This window comes from Artemia sp. Qi Xiang Cuo, chromosome 15 (genome assembly GCF_049724085.1).
Source record: "Artemia sp. Qi Xiang Cuo chromosome 15, ASM4972408v1, whole genome shotgun sequence".
Classification (NCBI taxonomy): Eukaryota; Metazoa; Arthropoda; class Branchiopoda; order Anostraca; family Artemiidae; genus Artemia; species Artemia sp. Qi Xiang Cuo.
This window is the reverse complement of record NC_142808.1, coordinates 36,944,542-36,969,710: the sequence shown is the minus strand read 5'-3', so window position 1 is coordinate 36,969,710 and position 25,169 is coordinate 36,944,542. Positions and strand designations below refer to the sequence as shown.

The 25,169-nt window shown below is 37.0% G+C and overlaps 1 protein-coding gene across 2 annotated transcripts in view; it reads right to left on the bottom strand.

Annotated features, from left to right (window-relative positions):
* Window positions 1-8,934: 8,934 nt before the first annotated feature.
* The window catches only part of LOC148943624 (ras-related protein Rab-21-like), a 41,770-nt gene continuing 25,535 nt past the window's right edge, over window positions 8,935-25,169 (bottom strand). For both annotated transcript variants that reach the window (XM_089101878.1, XM_089101879.1), the window contains exons 3-5: window positions 11,817-11,984; window positions 10,459-10,577; window positions 8,935-9,287 (exon numbers count right to left, since the gene is read on the bottom strand). In XM_089101878.1, the coding sequence (XP_088958004.1) occupies window positions 9,068-9,287; window positions 10,459-10,577; window positions 11,817-11,984 (507 nt within the window). In that variant the 3' untranslated portion in view covers window positions 8,935-9,067. The remainder of the gene's footprint in view (window positions 9,288-10,458; window positions 10,578-11,816; window positions 11,985-25,169) is intronic.

The following is a 25,169-nucleotide window of genomic DNA, read 5'->3' as shown; positions in this document are numbered from 1 at the left end:
GCATAACTTACAACCCGTGCCCTGAAGGTTGTGGGGGAGTATCCTCCTAAAAAACATATTTTCTATCTGGAAATCAATTACGCTGAACAAAATGGCTATTTCAAAATTTTGATTGGATGTGTTTGGGAGAATGATGGACGCGGGGGAGGGGGAGCTAGTTGCCCTCCAGTCACTTTCGACTATTAAAAAGGGCACTAGCCCTTTGAATTTCCAATCGAATGAGCCTTTTTTGAAGTTTCTACGACAACGCCTTCTATAAAAAAACTTTATATGCCCCCAGGGCATAACTACCGATCCTTGCCCTGAAGGCTGTGGGGGAGTGTCCTCCTCAAAAACATAATTTCTATTCGGAAACCAACTACGCTGAACAAAATGGCTATCTCAAAATTTTGATTTGATGTGTTTCTGGAAATAGTTGGCATGGAAGGGGTGTTAGTTGCCTTCCAATCACTTTCGACTATTAAAAAGAGCATAAGCCACCCCAATTTCCAATTGAATGAGCCCTTTTCGAAGTTTCGACGACCCTGCTTTAAAGGAAAAAAATAATAAATAATAAATTGCCCCAACATCGTTCTTATATGCCCTCAGGGCATAACTTAAAACCCTTAACCCGAGGGTTGTGGGGGAGTGTCCTCCTCAAAAACATATTTTCTATCTGGAAATCAACTACGCTGAACAAAATGGCTATCTCAAAATTTCGATTGGATGTGTTCGGGGGAATGATGGGCGTGGGGCTATTAAAAAGGGCACTAGCCCTTCGACTATTAAAAAGGGCACTAGCCACTCCAATTTCCAATCGAATGAGCCCTTTTCGGAGTTTCTATGACAGCTCCTTCGATACGAAGTGCCCGGGTATGAAAAAAAATAATACATTGTGCCAACATCGTTCTGTACTTAGGCAGCGCTGTTGCGCTGCCTATGATTATCCTCTTAAATCTGAAGTAAGAAAAAAAATTTAATTTAAAATCAAGTCTAACAGCACAACAGATTGTTTTCACTAGACATGTGGCAAATTCTAAAAAGCCACTATGGCTTCTTTCAAAATATCTCACATGCTTGCAAAAAAGAAGAAACCTTTCATTGATGGTGAGTTGTTTAAGGAACTATTTTTGACTGGTGCCGATTGTTTGTCTGGTGGATTTTCTAACAAACGTAAGATTGTCTCAGGAATACAAGACTTACAGTTGTCAAATAACACAGTCACAAGAAGAATACATGCGATTTCAACAGACATACAAACTCAGTTAAAAACTGACTAGGAAATATGTGACTGGTTGTCAATAGAATTTGACGAGTCAAAAGATATATTAGACACCACCCAGTCAGCAGTTATGGCGAGAATGGTGTTTAGTAACTTCACAGTAAAAGAGGAAATGTTACAAAAATTACCTATGAAAGGACAGACAAGGGGTGAGGATATTTATAATACATTCAAAATATGCGCCAAGTCAATAAATATGCCTTTGCACAAGCTGTCTGCAATAACCACTGATGGGTCTCCAGCAATGATGGGTAAACACAAAGGATTTATTGCCCTCTGCATGAAGGATGATTCATTTTCAAACTTCATGTCCTGTCATTGTATTATCCACCAGGAAGCTCTGTGTTGTAAAATTTTGCCTTTTTAACACGTCATGAAAATAATTACAAAAATAATCCATTCTATTCGAGCAGCTCCTTTGCAACACCAACTTTTCATGGCCCTGTTAGAAGATACTAAAGATAAAGAACATGATCTTATTCTGCATATTGAAGTACGCTGGCTCAGTAAGGGAAAGGTTCTTACAAGATGTGTGAGTTTAATTGAAGAAATAAAAACATTTATAAACGATAGAAAGGAAAATTATGATGAACTAGCTGCCTCAGGCTGGCTGATTGATTTGGGATTTCTCACAGACATCATGGAACAATTGAATTCCCTAAATTTGGAGTTGCAGGGTAAAGACAAAAGCATAGACGAAATGATAAGCTCTGTAAAGTCATTTAAAGTTAAATTGGATTTGTTGATATTACATCTGCAGATCAATTCTCTCGTGCATTTCCCACATATGAAGAAAATCCTAGGTGGCAATGAATTAAATGGGACATTATTTATTAAGCATCTTCAAGAGTTAAAAAAAAAACAGTTTGAAGAGAGATTTTTGCAGTTTAAACATATTGAGCCAATAGTTTCCTTCTGTATCAATACTTTTACTTGCCAAATAAATATTACGGAAATAGCCGCATGTATTGCAGATTTTGTTCAAGGTAAGACAGAAGAACTAGAGTTAGAAATTTTGGACTTTACGAATGATATTTTGCTAGAATCCTTAATGTAAGAGGACTTTTGGAATGCAGTGGATAGAGAAAAGTTCCCATTGTTGAAAAACGCGGCATAAAAATTGAATCATTTTTCGGTTCGACATATTTATGCGAATCATTGTTTTCAAACATGAACTTAATAAAATCAAGATATAAATCTCGACTCACCGATGAGCATCTTTATGAGTGTCTGCTAACAGGATTATCGTCATACGCTCCTAATTATGAAGCTCTGGCCAATGAAATGCAATGCCAAAGATCACGTTGATTATATTTTTTTTTATTAAATGTTTTCTTTGTAAGTGTGTTTTGTTTAATTTCTTTACATTTTGTAAATACATTTCTCTGTGTGTAAGCAATTTGAAAAAAATACCGAATAATTTTATTATTTTTAAACATTTTTGTTTATTATTTATTAATACATTATGACCATAAGAAAAAAAATTATCGGAAAATGACAAGTTATGGAAGGAGTTTGTCGATTTAAAATAGGTGGTGCCCGCCACCCTACCGATATTTCAGAATGAGCTCTAGAGTAAAAAAGGTTGGGAACCCCTGCTCTAAAGGTTACAGGACCCGATGCAAACTATAGTGCTATCCTTTCAATCAAATTGTGCTTCTCTAAAAGAACAGTGTTGTATCAAGTCTACTTTTAGTGGTTTAAAAATCCTAGTTGCTCTGAAATGATTTTTTCTAGTAGGCACAAAGCTTTTGTCCTTGTGAATCGTTATGTATTTGTTTTCATTGTATTCATCTGCTACAAGTGGATCTGCTTCTGGGGTTCAAATAATAGCTTTTTGCTACTCGAAGACAAACTTCGTCTTATCTTAAGTCAGGATTGAAGCACTTGAAAACAATTATCAACCTGTGAAGATCAAACAGTTCATGGTAATGAACTGTAAGTAAGGAGCGACCCGGCTCAATGGTAACCGAAACTCTAGAAAAAGGGTTTTTGATAGCAATAGATACATCAAAAGAATCAGATTTCAATGCTGATTTCAAATATATAACTTTCATCAAGTTTAATGCTACCCATCAAAAGTTACGAGCCTGAGAAAATTTGGGTGATTTTCAAAAAAAAGGGGAAACACCCCCTAAAAGTCATAGAAACTCAATGAAAATCACGCCATCATGTTTAGCGAATGAGAGTACCCTACTGTAGAGGTTTCAAGCTCTTATCTGCAAAAATGGGAAATTTTGTATTTTTCGCCAGAAGAAAGATCACGGATGCGGGTTGTTGTTTTCCCCAGGGGTGATCATATCGACCCAGCAGTCCTAGAATATCGTGGGAGTGCTCATTGGAACGAAAATTAAGAGTTCTAGTTCCCTTTTCAAGTGACCAAAAAAAATGGAGGGCAACTAGGCCCCCTCCCACGCTTATTTTTTCCCTAAGTCACCCGATCAAAATTTTGAGATAGCCATTTTGTTCAGCATGGTCGAAAATATGATAAATATGTCTTTTAGGGTGACTTAATCCCCCAAAGTCCCCAGTGGGAGGGCTAAAATTTATGAACTTTACCCAATGTTAACATATAGTATTGGTTATTGGGAAGTATACCGAAGTTTTCAGGACGGTTTTTTTCTGGTAGTGGGAGGGAAGGGTGGGTCGGGGGTTATGTTGGAGGATCTGTTCATGAAGGAAGTTTTCATGGGGGAAGAGAAATTGCCATGAAGGGGGCGCCGGACTTGCCAGCATTATTTATTGGTTATTGGGAAGTATACAGACATTTTCAGGAAGGATTTTTTTCTGGAGGGGGGGGATAGAGGAGGGGGTTGCTCTGGAGAATCTTTCTGTGGAGGATGTTTCTTTTGGGTAAGGGGCATTTCTATGAAGGGGGTGCCGGATTTCCAAGCATTATTTAAAAAACGATCAGAAATTAAATAAAAAAAAAACAAGTTTTTTCAACTGAAAGTAAGAAGCAACATTTGAACTTAAAACGAACAGAAAATATAACGTTTGTGAGGGGGTTTTCCCCCAAGTCATTACCTCGCTCTTTACGCTACAGTTTTTTTTTAGTGCTTTCAAAAGAGCTATCTATTCTAATTAAACGGCCTTTGTGATTCAGGGGTTTGTGAATAAAATTTTTTTTTTACTTTTAACGTAAAGAGCGTGGTATTGACTAAGGGGGGAACCCCCTCATATACGTAATAAAAAAAAACAATAAAAAAACAAGCGATACGGCTCAATAGTAATCGAAACTTTTAAAAACGGAATTTTGATGTCAATAAATGTATCAAAAGAATGTGTTTATAATGCTGATTCTAAATATATAAATTTTATTAAGTTTAGTATTACTCATCAAAGGCTACGAGCCTGAGAAAATTTACCCTGATTTTTTAAAGAGGGGGGAACATCCCCTACAAGTGAAAGAATTTTAATGAAATCCCACCGTCAGATTCAGCATATCAGATAACCCTATTACACAGGTTTCAAGCTCATATCTGCAAAAATCTGCAACTTTGTATTTTTTGCCAGAAGAAAAACATACGAATATAGAAGTTAGTTACGTAAGTTAATTTGTAAAGACATCCATTTAGCAAAAGAAAAGTAAAATTTTTATCCAAATTTTGTTTACTTATTCAATGACGGTTAGCCAAAATAAAAGCTGCATTAACTAAAAAACGATCAGAAATTAAATAAAAAAACAAGTTTTTTAAACTGAAAGTAAGGAGCGACATTAAAACTTAAAACGAACAGAAATTATTCCGTATATGAAGGGGCTGTCCCCTCCTCAACGCCTCGCTCTTTACGCTAAATTTTGACTCTTTCTCACAAATCTATTTTTTAAAACAATAAAAAACTTTACCGTAAAGAGCGATGCGTTTAGGAGGGGACAGCCCCATTTATATACGGAATAATTTCTTTTAGTTTTAAGTTTTAATTTCGCTCTTTACTTTCAGTTAAAAAAACTTTGTTTTTTTATTTAATTTCAACAAAAAAGACTCACTCATAGTTTCAGTTCAGCTGGAAGCGGATCGGGAAATTCAACAAACCCAAATTTTCTGATTGGCATGAAGTAAGAAATATGCAACTACAGTGCTAAATCTAGAGGGTGGATCACTTCACGCTTTTTTTCAAGAAAGAGCCAATAATAAATATTGTGGAAACTTTTTTTTAAGAACAGATTTCTCTTTTTAATTTTAATAGGCTTTACAGTAAGGGACAAGGTTTGTTTTACCCCGGGGGATGATTTTCATGCCTTGGCCAGTGTCTGCCAATGACGCCAGGCGCCTCACCCATGGACAATTCCTCCTCGTATTCCTCCTGAATAATTCCAGATGTTAATTAGAAAGGAAACTGAAAGTTCTAGTCACCTTTTTAAGTCAGAGGCAACGCTATATCGTCGCCTATAGTAAAGAGCCATAAGGCTTCAATGTATTGTCATTATTTTTCCTCCAAAGACACTTCATATGGAAGGAGTGATTGCCAAAACTTCGGAGGGGGGCTCATTCGATTACAGATTAAAAGTTGTAGTGCCCTTTTTGGGAGTCAAAAGTGATTTTGAGATAGCCATTTTGTGCCAAATAGTCCTTAGGTTAAATAACCATACCTTCGGGGGTGATGCCCCCTCCCTTATAGACAAGGGCTGTAAATTATACAAGTTGCCCATTGCTAAGATATACGGTTTTATGGAAAAGGTGGTCGAATAAACTGTGGAGGGGGCTCATTCAATTGGAAATTGAAACTTTCAGTGCTCTTTTTAAGATTCAAAAGTGATCGGATGGCAACGCGGCCCCCCACCCCCTCCGCCCTTTTTCCCAAATGCACCCGATTAAAATTTTGAGATAGCCATCTTATTCAAAGAAGTCAAAAAGTCAAAAAGCTGTGCTCCCAGGAATGTAACCCCCTCCCCATAGTACCTGGGATAAGTATTGTCCGTTACATACGTTGCCCACTGTTTATGTATAGGGTTGATTATTCAGAAAAGGGGGCAATCTTGATCCTGAGTCTCCAAAAAGGCTAAGGGTATAAAGTTAAAACCTTTAGAGAATGCTAAGGGGGATGTCAAACAACATCAAAACACACTATTTGCAGGAGTGCTGTCAAAAGGGTACAATAGGGTCTAAGGAATAACTAAGACTATTAAGTTTGAAATTTAATCATGTTGACAGGAACATGGAAAAAGGAACAGACAGCCACCAGGGAAGGATTGTAAACTATTCAATTGCCAATTGTTAATATGCAGGATTTGTTATTGGGAAACATAACCTGAATCAACTTGGCCACCAGTAGGACACAACTAACACCCCCCCCTTCCCCGGCAAAAAAAAATAAAGGCGTATACCGTAGAAATACGTGAGAACCAAGAAGAATTAGACAACAAGTGCCAAAAACTCATTTAATTTTCGTCTGATGGCTCAATGAGGCTTAGAAAATTAGGCCACTGAAACATACTCCTTTAGACATCTTACTCCCCCCCTCAACACAAAGACCTAACGCCCCTCCTTAGTAATACGTAAATGAATTATGAGGCAAATCATTTCGGTTAAATAAAGCATTAAAATAATCATTAGTAACATTTTGGCGCAGCAAGTAAGAAGGTGTCACCCTGCACTACATTTTTGGACATTGCCACATTTTTCCCAAAAAAATCCTTCCCAACAATTTGATCCTCGCTGGAACTTCCCCCGGGACAGTTCCAAAGTAACATTTGCTCCATATGTAAAATTGTGCATCCAAAGAGAAAGAAAGTTAAATAAAAATAATTCTGTAAATGAATTCAGGAAAAGTTTTCCCAGAAAATTTCCCATCCATTCAAAAATTTTCGCAGGAAATCCCTTCCCACCATAGAAAACTCCCCGTGACAAACGTCCGTATTTTTCCCGATAACAAACGCTACCTGTAAACAATGGAAAACTGCAAAAATTACAGCCCGTTCTCCCGGGGTTGTGGGAGGGAGGGGGGGGTGTCATGTCAACCCCAGAGGCATATTTATTGGACCTTTAAATTAGGATGAACTAAGCGGCTGTCTCAAAATATCATTCGGATGTCTTTGGAGAAAAAAGGGGCATGGGAAGAGGGCTAGTTGCTCTCTATTCTGTTTGGTCACTTAAGAGCCCTTAAACTTTAAATTTTGTTAGAATGAGCCCTCTCCCGATCTTATAGGACACTTGGTTCGATACGATCATTCCTGGGAGAAACAAAAGAAACAGCAAAAGCAACGCAAATCCTTGATCTTTAAATAACGACGAAGACCACACTGCCTTTCCATCATAAAAACAACAAAGAGCTGGAGAATCGTGGAAGAAGACATTGATATATAGTCTGTCTTTATTTCCGGTCTACGCTGTTAATATGAAAGTAAAGAGTAACATTAAACCCTAAAATGAGCAGAGTTTATTCCTTATAGGAGGGGGGTTGCCTCTTCTTCATCCCCTACCTCTCCCTTGTGATCGTAAAAACTTCGGAGGAAGCTCATTCGATCGGAAATTGAGAGTTCTAGTCCTTTTTAAAGTCAAAAGTGAATGAAGACCAACCAGCGGTTTTCCTAGATCCATTTTTGCTATCTGGTCTTATCTAGTTAGTTATCTAGAAAGTGATCACAAATCCATTATCTTTCTTTGGTAACACACTATTCCAAACAATTATAGATGAGAGCTTTAAGCCTCTACACTAGGGTTTTCTGATTATTTTGTAGTTAGAGAGGGGGGCAGATGTCTCAGAGGGTGCATTTTAATGCCAAAACATCCAAACTCTCATTGAGTCTTCATGTAAACACAACATTAGTTTTAAGGAGGGTGGATGGAGGGTGGAGGTAGAAATTGATATATAATCCATCTTGATATCCAGAAATATTTCTTGTCTAAACTGTTGTTATGAAAGTAAAGAGTAACATCAAACCCCAAAATGAGCGGAATTTATTCCGTATATAAGTGGGGCTGACCCTCCCTCCCCCCTAACCCCCTCCCCCCTCACGGTTGTAGAAACTTTGTAAGATGCTAATTCGATCGCAAATTGAGCTCTAGTCCTTATTTAAAGTAAAAAATGATTGGAAACCAACCAGGCCCTGCCCTAGAACTGCTTTTTATATCTGTTCCTTTTGTTACCCGTTAGGACATCTGATCTACATTTTTAGGTACGTATTTTGTACTTTCTCTGTGGCTCCTCAATTTTGCGTGTAGGAGAATTACCTCTGAGCCGGCTCCCCTGCCATTTCACAAAAACGTTGGGCAGGGGGGGGGGGGAGGGGAGAGGGCAGTCATTTTCTGACATTCTTTTAAAGGGCATAAAAAAGATAGCTTTTAAATTTACGATGGCAGTACTTCCCCTTCCCCCAACATTGACGCTCTGAGGTTTCCCATATGTATATATAGATAGATGACTAGCAACGAAACCGGCTGAGTCGTCCCCCATAAATTTGGCCTCTTACTGTCAAAAATCAAGCCTCATTTAATCTCTCTCAAGGTACTATGGTTGGTAGCTCAGGCTTTTGGCTCTCACACACTTATTACATCATATTTCCATTTTATTAATTTCATAGCCTCCCCTGTAGCCCACTCTCTCGCCTTCGGGCCTCGCAGACGGTCCAACCTACAGTCGAGGTTTTTTTGGACAAAATGACAAACCTAATTAGTTTTAAATTGACAAATAGATAACAGCATTAAATAAATAAAAAAAGCAACGAATATATATACTAACAGTTTAATATTGCAAGATCATAGGAATTTTAACGAATTTGAAATTCATCTAAATAGACAATAATACATAAAATCCGCTAATTCAGCTCCAAAAAAGAAAATTAAAAAACACAAAACAGCCAATTTATCAACCACAGCAACTTTTCTTTTGAGGTACATCATCTTCAACTACTACCACTGACCTACGACTACTGGCTCGACTCACACCGTTTCGACAGAGCGAATCAGAAACTTTTTCGTCGGCTTTCTCTATCATTCGTTTTGTAATGTTGAAAAAGAGTTCATCAATGCCTCTGTTAGTTTTCGCTGATGTACTTACATGATGAGCTCCAACCGTATCAGCATAGCTAAAAAAAGTCACGGTAATTCTTATAAAGCAAGAAGACATAAAATCTTGCCCTAAAAAAGAAGGAGGAATTACATTCTTTTCTAATTATATTATCAGAATATACTCATGGGTGCCAATGAGGGAAAAGGCAAGTGACCCTCCAAGGTTTTGGAAACAAAATTTTTTTGGTATCTTCATAAAAACAATCCGTTACCCACCTGCCTAAATTTTGACGAATTGGCAACCTTGAATTAACTCTCTTTAGACTGACAGCAACAATTCAAAACGTTGTCTTGTGTTACACAAGACAACAGTTATGAGACCAAAGACCACACTGGCCAGACATAATAATAATCAGAATACTAATAAAAGTAATAATCATAATAATAATGCTGAATATTTGAAACAAAACAATCCTTGAAAACAGCCAAAAAGTATTTTAACCTTGGTCATTTTAGTAAAGCAATTGATACGACCATCTTCCCTTTTTCCCTGACAGACCTTGGGCGATAGAAATCTCTAATAAAAAGGAGAAGAATTTTAACCCACTGGAAAAAAGGTAAAAATATACAGGGCTTTTGACAAGGAATTATGCTAAGTTATTCTCATTAAGGAAATAAGGTTTAAAAATGTGAAAACTAGAAAAAAAACATGAGAAGCAGAAATGACCAATGACAAGCAGAGAACACAAGGATAAAACCATCTTAAATGAAAAAGTCGAACCAGCCTCCATAGAAATCATGAATAAAAAAAAACCGGAGCTTAAAAAAAAATCAAAATCAAAATGAAACGAAAAATGGAAGGCTAACCTTCTCAGTAAATGGATTAAAAAACCAGATTACCAACAAAGTGCAATAAATTACTAATTTCCTCCACGTCTCTGGGATAATGGTAAAAGTATACAATATTATATTTTATTTTGAAACAGTATAGCAAGAAGATATATTATTATTCTTTAGTATCTAATATTTTTTTTCCATTAGGTGTCCTGACATCGGTCAACTTTGCTACATTCGTATGGATTCTAAATTTCTTTGGAAAAAAGTATAAAAAGCAAGGTGCATCAGTATGAATAAAATCCGCGCTAGAGTGATTAGAGCCGAAGGCAAATGGGCATTGAAATCAAGAGGGAAAACTAAAAGTTACATAATAATAACAGTTTAGTACATAAGAAGAAACAAAGATCTAACCTTTCACAGGTTGCTAGGTTTATAGCTCGTTCACTCTCAAGGTCGATTTTATTTCCAGCAATTAATATACATACTTCCTCTCCAAGCATCTTTCGTAGTTCTTTTATCCAGTTTTGAACCTAAAAATGACACAAATGAAGGGAGAAAGCACAAAATTTCATATAAATCCTACAGAGAGAGAATTAAAAATAGGCATACAAATCCCAGGTAAAGATATTGCAAGAGAGAAGAGATATTGCATACATAGTAATATATTTGGGAGAGAGAGGGCGTGAGAGAGAGAGAGAGAGAGAGAGAGAGAGAGAGAGAGAGAGAGAGAGAGAGAGAGAGAGAGAGAGAGAGAGAGAGAGAGAGAGAGAGAGAGAGAGAGAGAGAGAGAGCAGAGAGAGAGAGAGAGAGAGAGAGAGAGAGAGAGAGAGAGAGAGAGAGAGAGAGAGAGAGAGAATGATCCCCAGGATCCCAGCAAAATGGCAGAGAATTTCCCTTCCCCCCATTTTCACCAACTTAATTCCAAAAATTACTATTAGCAGTTTTAAAATACCAAAGTTGTTGTTAGTAATTTTACTCAGCGACAAAAAATTGTTTTCAAGGTTAGGCACGTATATCCCTCAGTTAAAGAGTGCACTAATAAGTATATACTCATATTTTCCAGTTTAAAAGCCTAAAACCATCCGTCACGCACCAAATGCATGAATATCCGAGCATCGTTTTTAGCTTTTATGTCAAAAAAACAAAAAACAACAAAATTGTAAGTAATATGTTCATCAGTGATGAGCCTAACTGCACAGCAACGGTATACTTGCATCAAATACCATAGGCTATATGATCATTGCTAAAAGTTTACTGCAAAACCCATTTTGTCTAAAAACAGCAAAAACATAATAACGTTGAATTTCACGGACTAGCGAACCCATTCCCCCCAACAAGTATGTAGAACCTAGTATACAATATACCACTTATTCCATTATCAAATCTTCTGCTATCTCTCCTATCTTCTGCTATCACCGACCTGTCAGGTTTTCGGTTATACCCTCTACTTCGGCGCGTCAAAATTTTTTCAAAATTTCGAATTCCGTAGAAATTAAAAATGAAAAAGCAGAAGAACGGTTACCTTCGAGATTGTCACTACAAACAGAAAATTTAGTAAGCTCGAATTGAGGTACACATTGAATTTGACAAAAATTACTTCCAGTACTTGTGTTTGATAACTCTACTAAGCCACAAACTTTTTATGTGATTAAATATATATACGAGTATAAAAAAAAACACCATGAATTTTAAAAAGAGATGATCCTTTCTTGTTTCATTATGCGTAATTCAGTCCGAAACATCGATTATTTCCACTTCGCAATACGTACCCTTGTGAAGGACTCCTTATCAGTGATATCATAAACAAGGATAGCTCCTTGAGAATCTCTGTAATAAATAGGACCAAGGGCATGGTATCTTTCTTGCCCTGCTGTATCCCATATTGCAAGATTTGCCACCTTTCCCGGCAAATTTATCTTCTTTGTCAAAAATGAGGCCTGAAAAGTTGAAAAACAAATTTTAGATTTTAGCTCGATTAAAAGCTTACTTCCTAGTAGAAACAATAATATCTCAAGCATTTTCAATGAAGACTGCTTCTAGAAGCTCTGGACCGGTTTTTGTCGTAGGGAGAGACCGAAAGAACACTTAGAAAAAAAAAAAAAAAAAAAAAAAAAAAAAAACAAAAAAAAAAAAAAACAACCAACGATATACGAGAGCTTTACACTTCCCTTCTTCTCTCCAAAAGTTGAAACTTGTTGGAAAATGAGAAAATGCCGCTACTTTAAAATCCTCCTCATCAATTTACGAGTGCAAAGCCTTATTACTTATGCTAAATGTTAGCAAAAAGTTAGGGCTAACACACCCCTCTCCAGCCCCGGGATGCTTTTACTCCCATCACCACCCATTAGTTGGCAGTAGGAGTTCATTGTTCCTAAAGACTGTCCATTCAAGCTTCCCAGAGCTGTCACTGTGGGAATGGAATTTCATTAGGGTACAGGAAAGCCCTTGCAGGATTACATTCTGACGGTATGAAACCAAGAGAGGAAAGGAAATAATAGATGAAAAATAAAATCAAATAGGTGAGAAAACGAGGATTTTGTCAGTCAGTGGCAAAGTATGAAGACGAAGGGCGGTGGTGTAGACACACTACCCTATACTCGGTAATGGTGTCTACAGAGTCCCGTGTTCATGTGGGAAATTTTTACATAGGTAGGAGCCATCAACAACTTGGTGAACGTTCGCATGAACACAAAAGGTCAATAGATAAGTCCCTGAGATTCGAAAATAAAAATGACAACTTTGATTCCTCCTTGGTAATGCATATCTTTGAAAATCCAACACATTTGGTTCTTTTTGAGGAGGCAACTATAATATCTACAGTAAATGGCCTACCGCAATCCTTTAAAGAGGTAACTGAGATAAAAAAAATATAAACAGAAACCTGGCTATAAATAGAGGCACCGGAGATATTTCCTTAAGACCAATCTATAACAACTTAATTTCAAAAGACTCAATCCATATTTTCGCCCAGTCTAATTTAAGACAACCTGTCCACATACCTAATAAATATTGAACTTGCAGAATGGCGAATTCTATTGCCAAGCAACAGAAAATTATTCAAAGTCTATTCTGCTCTTGTTAGATTCACTTCGGAAGGTTAGATTTTGTTTGATTGTTTTTGTTTTGTTTTTTTTTAACACTAAAGGCGACTCATCGGACGTTCTTATTAAAATATTTGCTTGTTCTTCGTCTTTTTATCTTGCCACTGGCTGACAAAATCCTCGTTTTCTAACCTATTTGATTTTATTTTTCATTTATTATTTCCTTTCCTCTCTCGGTTTCATACGTCATGTATAGCCAATGTGGTCTTAGAATGTATTTAAATGCTGAATATGTGGAATATCATCACATAAAGCAATTTAGTTGGCAGATAAATGTTGGCCAGGAGAATGGGAAACTAGTAAGACTGGAAACTCTAAACTCCATGAAAAAAGGTGAAGGAAACCATCTGGCAACATCTAGACTAAACAATACCGTCCTTTGTATAGCTCTAAATAATTACTACCTGTGTGACTATATTCCACCTACTATATCTTAAATACTATCAATTATCAAAGCTTAGCTAAAAAATACTTGCATCATTGGGCACTATCACCAAATTACCCACAATTATATTTGTCATTAATATGTCTGCTCGCAATTTGGTTAATTTGGAATATAGGACTCTGATGAGGTAGCTAATAAATAAATATACCATTCAATTCAGAATTCAATACTGTATCTAAATATAACAATCGTCTCTGGATATTCCTTTAAGAAATTCAGGATAAAGTTGCAGATTATTAGTTTCCCCGGTAGTATAGAATGCTGAGGCACTATTAATTAAACCAGGATATATACTAAGAAGTCATTTGTCTGTATCCTGTTTTAGCTAGACAGTATCTGATTATTGACTGAATGATTATTGCCCAATAGATTGAATAATATACAATAAAAATAAGTTGTTTTCATCAGGGGGAAACTAAACTGCACCTGTACCAAATTTAGAAGATTGGACTCCGTACATGCCTCTAGATTCTATAAATCAGCCTTTTTGAGGAGACGAAGGGATTTGGGGCCAGGGTTGTGGGTGGGGCGGCTTAGACCCAAAATTCGGAAAAAGCTGAAAATTAAAACGAAATCAGGCTTTCCAAATACAGGTCACTGAAAATTCCAGAATTTTTTTAAATTATGTGAAATGATTATTGTATTCAGATATAGGATTAAATTATGAATCACATGATCTGTTTAATTCATATCCTATCTCATTATGCGCTGACTGGATGCAATCCATGCAGTGCAAAGGAAAATCCTTTCCACTGAGATTCATGACCAACTTTGTGTCAGTTCTGATGCCTGCCAAGCAAGTACCAAAAATACAGCTATTGGTTAGCCTATCAAAATGGTTTGGACATGGATCAAGAGAGCAAAAGTAAACTGACCTGATATGGGCTTTAAACATAGAGAACTCTTATATCAGTTTCAAGGAATAACCTTTCACTCAAGACTTTTTGGTTAATAGAGAAACTACCCAATGAGACGAAGTGATGGCATGCAAACAATGCCTTACTCACAAATAACCATCACATGCTATGCAGCCTCCACTGAACTAACCAAAAACTACCACCAGGAACTTCTTTCTCCACTTCTGTGTTCTTGATTCGGTCTTGATTCTAAAACAACAGCAGTCAAAACAACACCATTCTTGCTTTTTTCTTTTAAAAGACACCGGGAAATGACTTCTGAAACCAACGTTTGCACTTTTTGCTCGCTAGATAGCACTTTTCGGCAAATATAAAGTTCACATCCAAATTTGACTTCCCGCTTTGTTTTAATTTCGCTATCAGCGTTTTTCAGGCTATATTTGGTAAATGTTTGATAATAATCCCATTCCGTCATACCCCCTTCTTGAAATAAACGAGAAAGCCAAGCGTGGCGCCCTGACTGCAGTCAAAAGTAAGTAAAGTGCATCAGCAAGAAACTAAATGTATATTGACTTGTAGGCAAGATTTCACCCACTGACGAAGCGCTTCTTAGCTCTGGCCTTAAATCTTCATTGAAAGTATGAAGGATGAGTGATCAGGGCTTAAAAAGAAGCAACTATTAAACAATTCAACGTAAACTTTAAATTGACGAAATTAAGAAATTGTAAAAAGAGGATAATTTGTACCATCAACAATTTTCGTAGGAAGTTTAATTAAATTTGTATACTATCTAAAAACAACACAACTTATACGAAGACTAGCATGTGGCATGCAATAAAAATACGGTACCAAAAGGAAAATACTTCAGGGAAATGGAAGATTTTTTTTTTAGCTCGTAGCGACAGATGTTATTAAAACCAAGTAGAGGCAATGTTTGTGTCATAGCAAGTAAAACTAAAAAGCTGGACCTTGAAAAGTGTTGGAGGTAAAAAATTATACAAAATTTTTCCACTACAAAAACTTGAAGTCTCGTTAAACCCAATGTGTGTAGAAAAGGTTGTAAAATTGTACGAAAAAGAAGCAAGACATTGTGAGAGGTGAATCACTTTCAAAAAAGGTAGAAAAAATCAGTAAGCGGAACATCTGAAAGCATCATAGATTCTTTTCCAATAATTTATCCCCCAACTAGTAGACAATTTATGTTTTCGTAAAAAGATTTCTAAAAGAATTGCTTTTTCTTTTGTATTTTGTGCTCTTTTCTTTCTGGTAATAATCCAAACGAACTGAAGATTCTAGAAAGTTGCTAACTTGATCTGCAGTTGCGCCCTAATGCCCTAATGCTTATTATAGTTCCACATAAATGTGCCGGACTGCAATGACTATCTCTAGATTCCCGAATATGACAATTTCGTGTAAAAATATTTAAAGATGAAGGAATTTGAACATTTATTTTGTATATAATTTGATAATTGAGTGCATTAGAATTATTCAGCCTATATCTTTTTCAGCTTGTGTGTATTTATTCCTATAATCATTAAAAATGTATTTATCTTACATTAGATCAATCAAGTTTGTCCATATTTCAAGTAGCCAGATATGAATCTCATTTTCACAGTCCAAAATTTAATTAAGTTTAATATGTGTTAGAATCCAGGACAAATGTAAGAAACCGTATAAATTTGGTTACCAAAAACGGCATAAAACTTCAGCGCCATTTTTTCAAGAGTGATCTAAAGGCTTTTGGTGCATACTGTAACCGTTTTTAGGAGAAGTGCAACAGGCATCTAAAAAAAAAGTATGTCTAAATTCTTTAAATATATGTTTATACGCTAGTAATCTTAACTTTAGATATATAGTATTTTCCTTTAGACTAAAGATAAATACTTGTCTGAACTTCAGACTACCTGATAGACGAATGAAACAGAATAAATGCTTTAAAACGATTTAATGGACATCATGCGTGTGTAAACAAGCCAAAGATACAAATAATCACTATGGGTATCATAAGCAGCGCAAGCGCAGCCTAAGCGCAGCATAAGAGCGAAGTGGGCTATATATTACTATTTTTCTTTTTTATTTACCAAGCCATTTCGTATGGAAGGTGTTTTCGCTGGAAGTTTGGAGGGGCTCATTCGCAAATAGCGACGAAGACCACACTGCCTTTCCATCATAAACAAATAAGTAGAACAACAGGGAAATTTTTATACAAGACAGTGGAACGCAACTTTAAATGAATATTTCGACCCTATATCCAAGGGCCGTCCTCAGCAAAACAGACGAAGAGAATAAAAACACTATAACAGAAACTTACATTAAAATTCAATCATTAAAACTGTTTAAAAAAAGTTTTAAAACAGCCCTAATACGAGCCCTATGTCATTACTTCAAGGAAGTTCAACCAGGACTCAACCTGGTTGAACTTCCTTGAAGTAATGATATTACGGCTGTTTTAAAACTTTTTTAAACAGTTTTAATGATTGAATTTTAATGTAAGTTTCTGTTATAGTGTTTTTATTCTCTTCGTCTGTTTTGCTGAGGACGGCCCTTGGATATAGGGTCGAAATATTCATTTAAAGTTGCGTTCCACTGTCTTGTATAAAAATTTCCCTGTTGTTCTACTTATTTGTTTAGGCTCATTCGATTAAAAATTCAAAGTTCCAGCCGCCTTTCAAAATTGATTGAAGGGCAGCCAGCCCCCTCCTACTTCCCTTATTGAAGTCCTCCTCCAGAAACATCCGATTGCAATTTTTAGATAGTCATTTTGTTTAGCATAGTTGAAAGGTCCACTTACTATTCCCATAGGGATGACATAATCCCCCAAAGCCCTCAGGGTAAGGACTGTAAGGTATGCCAATTGCCAATTGTTTACATTTAGAATTTTCTGTTGGGAAGGAAGAACCTCTTTGAGCCTGGGTCATAAGCAGCGCAATAGCGCTGCCTAAGTAAAGAGTGATGTGGGCACAATGTATTATTTATTTTTAATTTTTTCTTTAGTCGACGGCATTTCGTATAGAAGGAGCTGTTGTGGAAACTTTAAAAAGGGCTCATTCAATTAGAAATTGAAGGGGCTAGTGCCCTTTCTAATAATCAAAAGAGATCAGAGGGAGACTAACCCCTCTCCCACGCCCATCCTTTCCCCAAACATATCAAATCAAAATTTTGAGATATCCATTTTGTTAAACGTAGTTGAAAGGTCCGGGAAAGATATTTTTGAGAATGACATCCCCCCCACAGCCCTCAGGGCAAGGGTTATTAGTTATGCCCAGGGGGCATGTAAGGTACATATGGAAAGGGTGATCGTATAAACTTTGGAGGGGGCTCATTGGAATCAGAAATTCTAGTGCCCTTTTTAAGATTCAGAACGATCGGAGGGCGGATCCCCCCCACACCTCAAATTATCCCGAAATGCATCTGATAGAAATTTTGAGATGACCATTAGTTGTCGTAGAAACTTAAAAAAGAGTTCATTCGATTGAAAATTGAAAAGGCTAGTGCTATTTTTAATAATCAAAAGTGATGGGAGGGCAACTAACCCCCCTCCCCCTCCCACGCCCTCCATTTCCTCAAACACATTCAATCAAAATTCTGTAGCCATTTTGTTCAACGTCATTGAAAGGTTCGGAAATTATTTCTTTGAGGATGACAACCCCCCCACAGCTCTCAGGGCAACGGTTGTACGTTATGCCCTGGGGGCATATAAGGTATATACAGAAAGAGTGATCGTTTTAACTTCGGAGGGGGCTCATTGGAATGGTAATCAGAAGTTCTAGTGCCCTTTTTAAGATTCAGAGTGATCGGAGGGTGGATACCCCCCCCCCCCCCACCACACACACCACGGATTTTCCTGACATGCATCTGATAGAAACTTTGAGATGATCACTTGTTGTCGTTAAAACTTCGAAAAGAGCTAATTCGATTGGAAATTGAAAGGGCTAGTGCCCTTTTTAATAGTCGAAAGTGATTGGAGGGCAACTAACCTCCCTCCCACGCTCACCATTTCCCCAAACACGCCCAAACAAAATTTTGAGATAGCCCTTTTGTTCAAAGTAATTGAAAGGTCCAGAAATTATGTCTTTGAGGATGGCAACCGGCCCCCTAATCCTCAGGGCAGGGGTTTTAAGTTATGCCCTGGGCTTATATAAGGTTTATATAGAAAGGGTGGTCGTATAAACTTCGGAGGGGGCTCATTGAATTGCTAATCATAAGTTCTAGTATCCTTTTTCAGATTCAGAGTGATCGGAGGGTGGATACCCCCACACACATCTTATTTTTCTGAAATGCATCTGGTAGAAATTTTGAAAGGTCCGTATGTTGTCGTAGAAACTCCGAAAAAGACTTCTTCGATTGAAAATTGAAAGGGCTAGTGTCATTTTTATTAGTCAAAATTGATTCGAGGGCAACAAGACCCCCCCCCCCCCGACCCCGCCCACCAATTCCCAAAACACACCTAATCAAAATTTTAAGATAGCCATTTTGTTCAACATAATTGAAAGGTCCGGAAATTATGTCTTTGAGGATGGCAACCCGCTCCCCCTAATCCTCAGGGCAAAGATTGTAAGTTATGCCTTGGTGGCACATAAGGTGATCGTAAGACAATGGGTGATCGTATAAACTTCGGAGGGGGCTTATTGGATTGGTAATCAGGAGTTCTAGTGCCCTTTTTAAGACTCAGAATGATCGGAGGATGGATACCCCCACCCCCCACATACCCCGTATTTTCCTGACATGCATCTGATAGAAACTTTGAGATGATCACTTGTTGTCGTAAAAACTTCGAAAAGAGCTAATTCGATTGGAAATTGAAAGGGCTAGTGCCCTTTTTAATAGTCGAAAGTGATTGGAGGGCAACTAACCTCCCTCCCACGCTCACCATTTCCCCGAATACATTCAAACAAAATTTTGAGATAGCCCTTTTGTTCAACATAATTGAAATAACCTGAAATTATGTATTTGAGGATGACTACCCCCCTTATCCTCAGGGCAAGGGTTGTAAGTTATGCCCTGGGGGTATATAAGGTTTATATAGAAAGGGTGATCGAATGAACTTCAGAGGGGGCTCATTGGGTGGGTAATCCGAAGCTCTATTGCCATTCTTAAGATCCAAAGTCACCAGAGAGTAGATACCCCGCACAAATCGTACTTTTCCGAAATGCATCTGATAGAAATTTTGAGAGGTCCATATGTTGTCGTAGAAACTTCGAAAAAGACTTTTCTGATTGAAAATTGAAAGGGCTACTGTCCTTTTAATTAGTCAAAAGTCATTCAAGGGCAACAAGCCTCCCTCCACGCCCATCAATTCCCAAAACACATCTAATTAAAATTTGGAGATAGCCATTTTGTTCAACGTAATTGAAAGGTCCGGAAATTATGTCTTTGAGGATGACAACCCTTCCTCAGCCCTCAAGACAAGGATTGCATGTTATGCCCTGGGGGCACATAAGGTATATATAGAATGGGTGATCGTATAAACTTCGGAAGGGGCTCATTGAATTCGTAATCAGAATTTCTAGTGGCCTTTTTAAGATTCAGAAAGATCGGAGGGTGGATACCCCCCCCCCCACACACACACACACCTCATATTTTCCTGAAATGCATCTGATATAAATTTTTAGACGGTCATTTGTTGCCATAAAAACTTCAAAAATAGCTCATTCGATTGGAAATTAAAAGGGCTAGTGCCCTTTTTAATAGTCAAAAGTGATTGGAGGGCAACTAACTTCCCTTCCACGCCCACCATTTCCCCAAACACATCCAAACAATATTTTGAGATAGCCTTTTTGTTCAACGTAATTAAAAGGTTCGGAAATTATGTCTTTGAGGATGATAACCCAAACCCCCTCTAATCCTCAGGGCAAGGGTTGAGCCATTTTGACAGCCATTTTGTTTAACGCAGTTGAAAGTTCTGGAAATTATGTCTTTGAGCAGGACACTCCCCCCAGTCCTCAGGGCATAGGTGATAAGTTATGCCCTGGGGGCATACTAGGTTTATATAGAAAGGGTGATCGAATGAACTTCAGAGGGGGCTCATTGGATTGATAATCAGAAGTTCTAGTATCCTTTTTAAGATTCAGAGTGATCGGAGTAATAATATATACTCCGTAATAATAATTTATTTTTTTTTTTTTTTGAGTCTATTTAATATAATTAATAAATTTAGTTTATTTATTCTATTTTTTTCTATAGTTTCCAGTTTATATTTTCTTTTATTCTCCTTCATATGTGGGTAAGTGATCATTTTAAATTTTCTTTTGTTTTTTATCTCTGAGTATGTAATTCATATGTCGTCCTTCTTTGTACAGGCCAATGAGCCTTTGAGGGATTAATAACATGTAATATTGTATGTGTATTTAATGAAGAATAAAACTTATCTTATCAGAAATTTTGAGAGGTCCATATGTTGTCGTAGAAACTTCGAAAAATACTTTTCTGATTGAAAATTGAAAGGGCTAGTGTCCTTTTAATTGGTCAAAAGTGATTCGAGGGCAACAAGCCCCCCCCCCCCCACGCCCGTCAATTCCCAAAACGCATCTAATCAAAATTTTGGGATAGCTATTTTGTTCAACATAATTGAAAGGTCAGGAAATTATGTCTTTGAGGATGACAACCCTTCCGCAGCCCTCAAGACAAGGATTGCATGTTATGCCCTGGGGGCACATAAGTTATATATAGAATGGGTGATCGTATAAACTTCGGAGGGGGCTCATTGGATTGGTAATCAGAATTTCTAGTGCCCTTTTTAAGATTCAGAAAGATCGGAGGGTGGATACCTCCTCCCCCCCCCAAACCCTTCCACAGCCCTCAAGGCAAGGATTGCATGTTATGCCCTGGGGGCACATAAGTTATATATAGAAAGGGTGATCGTATAAACTTCGGAAGGGGCTCATTGGATTGGTAATCAGAATTTCTAGTGCCCTTTTTAAGATTCAGAGAGATCGGAGGGTGGATACCTCCTCCCCCCACACACAAACACACCTTGCATTTTCCTGAAATGCATGTGATATAAATTTTGAGATGGTCATTTGTTAAAAGGCTGATGATGAGCGAAGAATCTCCGCTTTTGAAACTAAACGCCTTAGACCCATTGCGGGGATTACCTCCATTGACTGAGTCTCAAATGAAGACCTCCGAAAACTACTCCGCTGCCCCCGCACCGTCATGGACAGGGTCAAAAGCCAACAACTCCGCTGGATTAGCTATATCCAGTGATTATCGACCAACCAGCTTTCAGAAATCAAATTCGGAGAACGGTTTAAGGGCACGCGGCCTATAGACTGTCCTCGTAAGAGATGAGCTGGCAGTTTTTCGGCCCTAATCCTCCCCCATCTACTTCGTCTAGCGCCAGACAGATCGACCTACTGTCACCACATTCACAAATTTCTCAGAAGAGAAGAAGCCCCAACACAGCCACAAAGGCCGGACGGGACTTAAGTCTAGTCATTTGTTGCCGTAAAAACTTCGAAAAGAGCTCATTCGATTGGAAATTAAAAGGGCTAGTGCCCTTTTTAATAGTCGAAAGTGATTGGGAGGCAACTAACCTCCCTCCAACGCTCACCATTTCCCCGAACACATCCAAACAAAATTTTTGAGATAGTCCTTTTGTTCAACGCAATTGAAAGGTTCGGAAATTATGTCTTTGAGAATGACAACCCCCCCTCTAATCCTCAGGGCAAGGATTGAGCTATTTTGACAGCCATTTTGTTCAACGCAGTTGTAAAGCTTCTGGAGTAATTGGAGGGTGTTGATGCCCGCGACACATCGTACTCTCCGAGAGTGCATCAGGGCAGAGGGTTTGATAAGTCCATATGTCGTCGTAGGAGCTATCATACAGTACTTATCGATAGAAAGGGTGAATGCGCTAGTGAACTTCAGAGTGGGCTTATTGGATTGGTAGATCACAAGTTCCTAGTATCCTTTTTAATGATTCAGAACGCATCTGATCAGAATTTTGGGATAGCTATTTTGTCCAACGTAATCGAAAGGTCGAAATTATGTCTTTCGAGAATGACATCTGATACGAAATTTTCGAGGCAAGGATCCATAGGTTATCGTAGAAACTTTGAAAAAGGTTTATTCGATTGGAAATTGAAATGGATAGAGTCCTCTTTATTAGTCAAAATTGATTCGAGGACAACAAGCCCCCCCACGCCCATCAATTCCCGAAACACATCTAATCAAACTTTTGAGATAGTCATTTTGTTCAGCGTAGTTGGAAGGTCTAGAAATTATGTCTTTAAGGATGACAAACCCAAAACGAACAGAAGTTACAATAAATAACCAAGTCAGACTCAAAACGAGCAAAAATTAACATGAGTAGGGCTGATAATCCCCATGCCTTCTCAAGAACGGAACATAATTTGCGCTTTACTGAAAACAAAACACGTTTTAAATATTTTCACTTTTCCTACTTTCATAAATAAAAAATAATCGAAAACTTAAGGAATAAATATTAGTATAGGCTATGTCAATTAAATAGACAATTCATGGTCATTTGTCTATTTTTTTTTTCAGTAAAGCGCTAATTATGTTCTGGTCTTGAGAAGGCATTGAGGTTATCAGCCCTACTCATGTTAATTTTTGCGCGTTTTGAGTTTGGCTCGACTATTTATTGTAATCTCTGTTCGTTTTGAGTTTCATTTATTTATTGATGGTGATTTGTGGTAGTTTTACGCTTGGAAGATTATCCGAAATTGTTTCTTCTGAGTTTTGGCTTAATGGAGCTCTTTAATTTTCTTTGAAAAACTTATTTTGTGGAAAAGCTTTTAAAATTAATCTCACAAGAAGATAAGGCAATTAAGGTGAAGCGTTCGGGGAATGTCGAGGGGAGTGCTGAACTAAATCAAAACACATTATGTGGACGCATGTTGTCGAAAGAGCGTGTCAGTGAAATCTTAGGAATAGCTAAGGATATCAAGTTAAAAATTTCAGGGTATGACGAGGGGAATGTGGATACTGTTACTACTACTATTCCTATTCAACAACTACTACCACTGCTGCTACTACTACTACTAATACCACTACTCGTACAACTACTACTAATACCACTACTCTCACAACTACCACTAGTATACTAAGGCTAAAGGTGAAATTTTCAAGGAACATAGGGGGGGGGGGTGGTTGAGCTACATAAAAAAAACATATTGTGCATGTAAGTTGGCAAAAGGCTGTATCAGCACTATCTCAGGAACGGCATAGAGCATTAAGTCGAAACTTCCAGGCATGATGGGGGGGATGTGAGGAACATATATATATATATATATATATATATATATATATATATATATATATATATATATATATATATATATATATATATATATATATATATATATATTTATCTATATCTATATGTATATATATATATATATATATATATATATATATATATATATATATATATATATATATATAGTGTGTGTGTGTGTGTGTGTGTGTGTGTGTGTGTGTGTGTGTGTGTGTGTATGTATGTATATATATATATATATATATATATATATATATATATATTATGTTTAAGAGGTAATTACTTGGCAAAAAAAAAAAAAAAAAAAAAAAAAAAAAAAAAAAAAAAACAAAAACTGTCGTCCTAATCCAGCAATTGAGACAAATGTGCACTTGAACGAGGGCTTTTACCTTACCCATCTATCCAACTACCTAGGACCAAACAGTATACCCGAACCGTGAACCAAATAGAAAAGTCCAAATCCATGCAAAGTTGTCATCAATAAATGTAAGTCGTTGTAAATTTACCAGCAAAAGCACTTTAAATCTAGCAAAATATTTCCAAGTAGAACCTTCCATTTGGGGCTCATCAGAAGAATTGCCACCTCCCTTAAAAGGTTTCGAGGCTTTACATTCTTTACCCAGCACGGTGGAGCCTCTACCATAAGATCTATATGGTAACCCTATGTCAGGTAAAACTTGTGAAATACATGCATACTAGTCAAGCTATTAAAAATTACATACAAAAAGTGTTTCAATGTTTCCATAATAAAATCCCAGAGGTCACTGAAAGAGACCATTCTGGAACAAATGAAGACATGTCCAGATGTATCTTTTATTGGTATCTGGAACCAATTACCAATTTAAAGATCCTCAAGCTTGTTTGAAAACCCCTACAAACTCAAACTTCCAAAAAAGAAAAGCGCAAGAGAAATTATATTAAAATATCATTCAGTATTTCTTTATAATTTTTTGTATATTTACTTAAAAGTTCATGATACATGAAACTAAATTTTTTGTATTGCAAACTAATTTTTTTGGCAGAAAAACCTCTTAAGATCAGTTTTTCGCTCAGCTTTTTACATCTATTTTTAAAATCTGTGTAGTTACTGCATATTTTTACATACCTAAATAATTGGGAATAATGAGCCGAATAAGTAATATTTGAATGTATATTACTTTCAAGAAATGGAAAATTAATTACATCAAAATTAAAATCATCTATTTTATTATGTAATTTAAAAACTAATCTATTATTATTTGAAATATTAATATTTAAATCTCAGAAATGACCGGTGTGTCCCATCCCATAGCTAGGCTCAAGAACTAACTCTTGCGGATAAATATTTTTTGAAATCCCAATAAACTCTGCACAATTTATTACTAAGAGATTGTCCAGATACCTCTTATTATTTGAAAGGTTATATTTTACATTGCTTGGGCTGTTTTTATTTATCATGTATTCATATTCTAATTGACTTAAAAACAGGTCTGCTATGA